Raw genomic sequence first — 9070 nt, 5'->3', positions numbered from 1 at the left:
TTATTTCTCAGTCATTTTATATGTCAGAATAATCATTCTTCCTCTGTTGCTTTCTGCTTAACTTCTTTTTTCTAATCCTAATTTTTTTTAAAGATTTTTTTTCCATTATCACAACTTATTAGAGTTATAAATTGACCAATCAGATGGCTCAATAAGCGTTTGTGGGTCTGACGTCGAACGTCTGGGGGGTTTGATTGACAGATGGTGGGTAGCCAATGGGAGCAGACTTCATCACTGCAGTCCGTGAAGACCTTTTAACACCTACTTTACAATTCAACAATGTAACAATCATTGTCCTACTGTTGTTTTCCTCAATGGAATGTACCGATGCAGCAGTTTAAAACAAGAGGAGCATGCTGTCGACATTTTTAGATGAGGATTTACTCTGTAGAAATAGATTTCACTCTGAGGTTATGTGCTTTGGACCTTTTTGTTTGTGTAACGTTCGTTTATCTTTTTTTCTCTGTTTGGTTGTAGCTTATAAATTATAAATTGCGTATATGCGCATAAAATCACCAACCAAAGTTTCATCTTCGCCGCACTTTTCCAGCTTCAGCCTGAATTAGACGCAGCCGTCTGAGGAGCGCGAGACAAACTTGAAAGGACCTGGTCGTATTTTCAAACAGAAAAAAGATCCAGCTGTTCACTTGTTAGGATGGTTATTTATTTTAAATACAGCTGAACGCGCTTCTCACGTGCATCTGATCAGACTGTAACGTGGCAGCGCATGTGAGGTGACAACCTGCTGCTGCGGCGCGCGAGGGGGGGCACACGCCGGTCTGCTGCGATGTCACCCAAATGCTCCTTTTATCTCGACAAAAAGGAATAAATGTAAGTAAATCCCAAAGGACCGCTGACAGAATCAAATGTTGGAATGGTTCTCCCTCAAAGGCTTCAACAATGACTTGTACAATTCTCCCAAGCCGCCGTTATTAAAGTAGAAGCTGTTTACGTCCCGCGGTCTCGTGGTCGAGGCGTGGAAAGAGGCGGACACTCACAATAAACTCATTCCTGATTGGTGACAGTACTTCCTGTAGATTCCATGACTCAGCTATGACTCAGACCAATCGCTGAAGATGGGTTGCAAATGGCGATAGCCGTTTCAGGAAGTGACGGTGAAAGCGACGGCCTACTTTCACGAGGAGAGGAAGTAATGCATTTCCAATGGGGGACCTCATTGCTTGCTAAGTCCATTATTTTTACAGTCAATGATTGGATACAGATTTTCCTCCGTGTGTACTTTATCCACAAAAAATTAATGCAGCCAGGCTTAAACTCGAACATGGGTCTTCGGCATCAAGGTCCAGCGACATAACCAGTCGGCCACGGCCACTGTAGCTTGACAATTGACAGTCCGTAGCAATGGTTTGGACGAATAGTTTTGACAACAATAGAACGTCGCTTTCGATGCATGTTTCTCACGGCCATTTAGACATTTTTTACGGTGCTTTCCTGGCCTGGTTCTTACTGGTCCCTCTGGCATAAACTGCTACCAGTTCTATGCCCGTTTACCCGGTCTTCTCTTCATTCAACTCTGCAGAATCACTTCCGGACTCACAGCGTATATTAACTGGACAAACCGGAACTCCTCGGAACACGGAGGGGGAGAGGTCCATATTCCGATCTACTATACCATCTATGGTCAAACTTGTAAAAGTGTTTTAGTCAAACTTGTAAAAGTGATTCTATAAATTTGTAAAAGTGTTTTGGCAAATTGTAAAAGTGTTTTGGTCAAATTGTAAAAGTGTTTCTATAAAATTGCAAAAGTGTTTCTATAAAATTGCAAAAGTGTTTCTATAAAATTGTAAAAGTGTTTTTATAAAATTGTAAAAGTGTTTCTATAAAATTGTAAAAATGTTTCAGGTAAATGTATTATTGTTTTGCACTTACCGGCCACCGTAGGGGAGGCTTTGGAATGCCCATTTCAGTGGCTGCATCATTAGTCTGAGCATTTTCTAGTATCAGGTTTTCTAATCCAACATTAAGAATAGGGCTGGGTTAGTTAATCGATTAAGCTTAATAGATCAATAATCAATTTGTAAAAATATAAATTGATTTAGCACATAAAGCTAAAGTCGGCTAGCTTGAATCTTCTTTTCCTTTTGGCTTTTCCCTTCAGGGGTCGTCACAGCGAATCAGTTTCCTCCATCTAAGCCTGTCTTCAGCATCCTCCACTCTAACACCAGCCACCTTCATGTCTTCATTCACTGCATCCATAAACCTCCTCTTTGGTCTTCCTCTAGACCTCTTTCCTGGCAGCTCTAGACTCAGCATCCTTCTACCAATATATTCACTGTCTCTCCTCTGAACATGTCCAAACCATCTCAGTCTGGCCTCTCTGACTTTATCTCCAAAACCTCTAACATGTGCTGTCCCTCTGATGTATTCATTCCTGATCCTATCCATCCTGGTCACTCCCAAAGAGAACCTCAGCATCTTCATCTCTGCTACCTCCAGCTCTGCTTCCTGTCTTTTCTTCAGTCCCACTGTTTCTAGTCCAAACAACATGGCTGGTCTCACCACAGTCTTGTACACCTTTCCTTTCATTTGTGCTGAAACTCTTCTGTCACACATCACACCTGACACTTTTCTCCACCCATTCCAACCTGCTTGCACTCTCCTCTTCACTTCTTTTCCACACTCTCCATTACTCTGTACTGTTGACCCTAAACACTTGATCACCCTAACCTGCTGCATGTCCTTCCCATCCCGATCTCTGCCTTGCTAGTCTGTACAGGTCAGTCTCTCCCTCCATACTACCCAACCTAGCATACAAGTCATCATAAGCTCTTTGTTTGGCCACACCCTCCATTTCTATCTTCAGACTCATCACTCTATCTGACACTCTTTTTACCTCCACAACACTCCTAACAAACTCCTCCTTTAGGATAACTCCTACTCCATTTCTCTTCCCATCTCCACCATGATAGAACAACTTGAACCCTGCTCCTAAACTTCTAGCCTTGCTACCTTTCCACCTGGTCTCCTGGACACACAGTATGTCTACCTTTCTCCTCTGCATCATGTCCACTAACTCTCTACCCTTTCCTGTCATAGTTCCAACATTCAAAGTCCCAACTCTCAGTCCAACACTAGTGACTTTCCTCTTCTCTCTCTCCCTACGGACCCGCCTTCCTCCTCTCCTTCTTCCACCAACAGTAGTCCAATTTCCACCGGCACCCTGTCGGTGAACAGCACCGATGGCGGTCGTTGTTAACCCGGGCCTCGACCGATCCGGTATGGATTTCGTAGGTCTGATTCGCATATTTGATTTGGCAAGATTTTACGTCGGATGCCCTTCCTGACACAACCCTCTGTATTTATCCGGGCTTGGGACCGGCACAATGAGACCCTGGCTTGGGCCCCCTCGTGGCTACATTAAAGTCGGCTAGCTTGAATAATAATGGTATTTCCCATAGGGTGGCTAATGCTAATGCTTGGTCGACCTAAACATACATTGCTAACTAAATGAACATCTTTATAAACTCATAGACATGCATTTTCCAAACTCTCAAACTCTCAAAAGGAAATATTTTTAAAGTAAAAATCTCAGGTCTAAAACATTGTTTTTTCCTCATTATTTCTTCTTCTTCTGGAATAAGGTGATATGCTAAAGCGTGATCAACACCTAGTGGCCAAACTGAAATGCCCTCCATGAGAAGCAGAACAATGTTTTCATGTTAATGATCTGAACATTTTAGTTAGTTCTTTGATAAACGTCCACAACTATGAGACAAATGCTATAAGAACATGTTGAAAACACAAAAAAGAGGATTTTAATTGGAGTGGGTCTTTAAGCAAACACTGATCAGTCCACAAAAAAAAACTGATGGGAACAGATTTATTTAAACAAATCTTCAATTAACAACTCAAAGGAGACAAAGATCAAGAACTTGCAGGTTTATGAATGATTGTTTCTACCAAAATTTAAGCTGGTAAAATAAAAATAAAATGTGCTGGACAATAGACATGGAAATCAGGACAATAACTAACAAAAATGAAAACAAGATTTTATATCCAGATTTAAACATATTTTTCCTTTCTCTTTTGAAAGTCATTCCAGTAAGAAAACAAAGCATTGCACGTCTTTTTCACTCTAAAACTTTTGGAATAACTCTAAAAAGAAACTGTTGATCTTTGTCTGAGCACACTTTCATTTTTAGTTGATAGACACGGATTAAAAACAGCAAAGATCTATTTGAATAGATGCACATTTGAAAATGTAGCAATTGCTACCGCTAAGGATCAATTGTGACATATTAACACAAACAGCAGCATGTTTGTGTGAAGCTGCAGCACCAAATATCTACACTTTTGGACGATGCTTTTTTTCCCTTTTAATTTTCCGTTGGTACCAAACGCCCACAAACATGACTTTCGGTTCATTAGCAAGGAGGAAACGCCCAAGGACTCCCCCTGGAATGAACACACACACACAAAGGATGCTGGGACCATTTTAAGTGTGTGTAGCTGGAAGCAGCAGGTGTTGACTGTAACCACAAGCTGAATCAGCACTAAAGCTCACGTCCACGCAGGTGCAAACAGCCACAAACGGAGGATGAAGCTCCTGCAGAGCAGGTTTTCTTTACAGGCCTCACAGCTCATGCAGGGATTTCCTTCAAGCTTCAAGCTCAAATCTACTTTGAAATTTACATTTTTTGTAGCTTTTCCTCCAAAAAGAACAAAGAAAAACCTGTAACCACATAAACTAATGGGCCTCTCACATCTACAAGTGTTGGAGGAACACTTTCCTTTCCCGCTGTCAAAAAACCTCAGAGTTTAAACGTGTAACTCTCTTTCCTCGTGCTGCCTTAAGCAAGCGCATTAACAGGATTTATGCACACTTTTAAATGATTTACGCTTGTCTGGAAAATCAGAGCTGACTTCAGGCCCAATAAAAGCATCACAGGGACAGCAAGGGGTCTGCGTGGAAAGTCCCTGTCACAGTTTATGTTCAGCCACACCACAACAAGCCAGCAAATGAAATTGTCTGCAACATGTGGCTTCATTAGTGCAGGAGGTTCATTACTGTGCAGACAGACAAGTGATTTAGTCCAGACCAAAAGATGGTGGAAAATAAATGCAGCTGAAGCAAATGCATCAGCTTCATTCGTTTTAGAGTTTGAATAAAAGATTGGCTAAACATATTACTTTTGAGCTAAAAAAAAGTAGTTTATCTGATTCTGTAAGGGCTTGTAAATGAGGAAACACAGAGTGAATCAACGATTCAGAAAATCTCTATGAGCTTTTAAGACTAGAATGGAATTTTTGTCCATGTAAAAAAACAAAACATTTACTTTATTCCAAATTTAACTAGACATACCGAACTTCTTCAAACAGATTATGAGTGAGTTAAGTTTAATAAAAAAAAAAAAAAAGTCCAAGTAAATGACGGAACGTTAAAGCCATTTGTAAATTTGTAGATTTTCAGTGAAAAATTCTGTAACTAAACTACACTTTTCATTCACTGGATTGCACTAGGCTTTACATGGGATTTTATCACTTTGAAAAGGGAAAAACGAATTTGTCCACAAATGCAACAATGAAAATAGAATCATATCATTCAGGGAACCGCATAAAGTGGATTCAGTTTAATCATTTTCCCCGTTCTGGTAAACACAGCATATTCGGACGAAAACTGTTTCTTAAAGGGGCCCTACCATGAAAATTCTACTTTTTAGGTTTTAAATGCATTTTACTGTTCATTCCTATAAAGAACCTCAAAGCGGTATTTTGATCCCTTCATACATTTAAGAGTAATCCTCTAAAAACCTGCACTGTCTGCAGCAGCCCCTCCCATACCCACGAAAACAAGCGGTTGGAAACGTGCTGATGTAAGATCGATGCCAACAGCTCCCTCCAGGTCAGTTTAGAGATGGCCAGACCAACTAAAGGCAGATATATCATATGTACATCCATCTTTGAAGAAGTTTGGGTTATTTTTGTGGGAGAAATACAGACGGATTTTGTCTGGGATGACGTCATGACACAGACAGCTGCAGCACGCAGCGGCGGGTGGAGCTTCAGGAATCGAGTCGTTTTACTTCAAGGTATGGAAAAACTTACGAAATATGACTAATATTTCATCAATAATTTGTTTCTTAGTGGTCCAAATGTAATATATGATCATGTATAAGGATATAGTTTACTCTGAAAAGCTGAAGAAAATCATGGTATGGCCCCTTTAAGAAGTTGAACAAAGATCATACTAATTTTATTTGAGCACGAAATGATTAAAAAAACTGTAATACTCAAAAGGAAACAAGTATTTGTTATTTGATTGTTTACAGTTGGGTACTCCATTATGGTAGCATGTTTGATTTTTTAAATACAATTTAATTCTGAGCTCCCACACTGTTACTGTGAAGTGGATTTCTATTGGCATTTAACCTGAATGGTCCCTGATGACATATTTGGTGTTAACTTTGAGAATTATTCTTAGCGACAATGCTTAAAGGGAATAAAATAACAAAAAAAAAAAACATAAAACTCCAGTTTATGTAAAAAAAAAAAAGTAAAAATTACCAGGGATGGGCCGATATCATTTTTCTGGCCAATACCGATAAGTAATATTTCCCCTGCAACTGTGGCCGATAGCCGATATTTGTCGATACCAATATTTAACAATAATACAAAGTTGATTTCCTTGTTTCTTTATAAGAAAAGCACAACTTTTCTTATCATCAAGAACAATCATATTATACTTGACCTTTTTAACATACAGCAAAGTATAAAGTGTCACTTTAAAACTTTGAAAATATATCTGAAAGCATTTAGACCATTTACTGACTATTAGACGTGACTGTAATAAACTTTCCATTGTCAGGGATCTATTAGGAACAACACTCATCTCTTTCAAAAATACTTGAAAACAGTTGGAACAATTACTGATAAGCATCCCAGTTCCAAGGATCTTTTAGGAACAAGCATCCATGTAAAAAATAAAGTGTATCTGAAAACAATCAGAACAATATCGGTGGAATTTATTAGTATCGGTCCGATACAGATAAACCCAAATTATGCAAATATCCACCGATACCGATACTGGCACCGATATATCGCCCATCACTAAAAATTATATATTTTTTCTATTGTAGCACCATTAAAAACAATTTTCTTTGTTAATGTTCAAAACCAAATATCAGAAGGGTTTACTTGTGTGACATCTGGCCAAACAATGCAAGGACCGTATCCTCTGCATAAAGTGACATAATGCAACAACTCTTATTTTAGCTAAAAACAAGGTCTTAATTTCACAGTTTGGTATTTAGGTCATATTTGCTCCAAACGTTTAAGTGAATCAAACCAACAACAGCAACATTCAACCAAACATGGAGGCAAATCACTTTTTATTTAACAAAAAAGTGCATGAACAATTCTTCTCTCCAACAAATGACATACCTCAATGAAGCTGAGAGAATCCTTTATGCTGATGGAAATCGTCCAGCCCAAACTAACTTTACTTGGGAGGAAGAAACTTAGTTTAGCTAGAGTTAGAAGATTTTGAAATCTTGCTCTGCTTCCACATGGTGACATCAGCACAATCCTTTGTTTATCCAAAAACAGCAACACAACATAACGCACAGGTGGCAGAAACACAATGACATCATGTCCACACAAGAAAAACCCACAAGCTGAGGGCGCTCTCACTGTTGACAACACACTTTCCTCAAGTCCATTTAAGGGTTCCCAAAGCCGCAACTTTAACCGTTTTGAAAAAAGTGAAACAAACACACACAAACTAAACAAAACTGAACATTTTTTTCCAATTAGGGTCATTTGATTACACAGCAGATAAACAGAAAGTGCCGTTTAACTCACCGAGCATAACAGTCAGCAGGAGGGAAACACCGGCTCAGCAGTCACAGCCGTCTGAGGTCCAGTGTGCAAAAGCACTGCTGGCTTATTCCCCACTGGGAACACACTCAATTAACACACACACTCAAAGACAAGCAGCTTATTAGTTTCAAAGAGGAGCAGCTCGACCTCGTCTGCGCAGTCGAGAGACTGAAGGTGTCTGCTGACATTTAGCTGCTGCCTTTGTTGTTAACACAGACCAGTCAGTGCAACTTCACACAGATCTTTCCATCTTTAGTCTGAGAAGACGTGCCCGTCACTGTGTGTGTGGGTGCATGAGTGTGTGACAATGTAAACAATAGCTCCGCCCCCTCTCGCCTCACTTGGTTCAGTCTGGCTGCCTAAACAGCCCGCTCAGCGACATCAGCAAAACAAATACATTAGTTTGTTGGTTGACTTCACGGTGAAGCGAGAGAGAGGGTAAACACACACATCTGCAGCCTACACCGCAGGATGTGCGGCTTGTGTCTCATGTGGTTACTCGGTTGCTATGACAATAACTGCCAACAAAAGGGAGCCGCATGTTTTTATATTGATATCACACCACATTGATTATGATTGATGCCAAATAATCTGAGGAATAATGTTAAAAACCCACTCCCATGGAAATTCTGTTGCTTTTAACATATTCTTGTAGCATTTTTCACACAATGGAGGATATATGTGAAGAAAATTAAGCTCAAAATTGAATTTCTGACTTTTTCTTTTTTAAAAACATTGTGAATCAAAAGCAGATGAAAAAAATTCAGCTAGAAAAAATAAGTATTTTTGAGTTAGAGAACCACAAGCCCCCCGCTCTGCTCCATTCTGATGCAGACGACTAGATCCATGAATGTCTTCATTTTTCCCGTCGGAGCTGATTCAAAACTGTACAGCTGGATAGCTCCAATATTGCTCGCCAGTGCTGATCTGCTGATAATGTCAGATTGGGGGTGTGAGGGGCTGTAGAGGATGTAGACAATCAAGGCTGGGCTTACTCCACGCATATGGTCCTTCTCACAACTCAAAGGTTCATTTCCAATGAACTCCTGCAGCTCTGCATAAACCTACAAAACAATAGTTTTATTCTTTTCAATTTTGACTTAAAAAGAGCATAATCATACTGAAAGAGCACTGGGGAACTGAAGAGGAACTTTAATGTAGGTCATCTCTTCTGTGTCTCTATCACCTCATGGAAGGTCTGAGGCAGATCAGAGGAGCATCATCAAAAAAA

General features: G+C 39.8%; 2 protein-coding genes across 8 annotated transcripts in view; both read right to left on the bottom strand.

The window, feature by feature from the left end:
- LOC112144307 (tripartite motif-containing protein 16-like) overlaps positions 1-9070 on the bottom strand; it is a gene marked incomplete in the record, with an annotated part of 1074856 nt that overhangs the window by 180452 nt on the left and 885334 nt on the right.
- Positions 1-9070, bottom strand: part of LOC112144243 (disco-interacting protein 2 homolog C) — a 279772-nt gene that overhangs the window by 123702 nt on the left and 147000 nt on the right. The window contains exon 1 of one of the 7 annotated variants that reach the window (XM_024268649.2): positions 7822-8504. The exons of the other annotated variants lie outside the window; for them this stretch is intronic. Coding sequence (XP_024124417.1) covers positions 7822-7828 — 7 coding nt within the window. The 5' untranslated portion in view covers positions 7829-8504. Of the gene's footprint in view, positions 1-7821; positions 8505-9070 lie in introns of those variants that run through there. 7 annotated transcript variants of the gene reach the window in all.

This window comes from Oryzias melastigma, linkage group LG17 (genome assembly GCF_002922805.2).
Source record: "Oryzias melastigma strain HK-1 linkage group LG17, ASM292280v2, whole genome shotgun sequence".
NCBI lineage: Eukaryota > Metazoa > Chordata > Actinopteri > Beloniformes > Adrianichthyidae > Oryzias > Oryzias melastigma.
The sequence above is the reverse complement of the archived record's forward strand: the minus strand, read 5'-3'. Positions and strand labels throughout refer to the sequence as shown.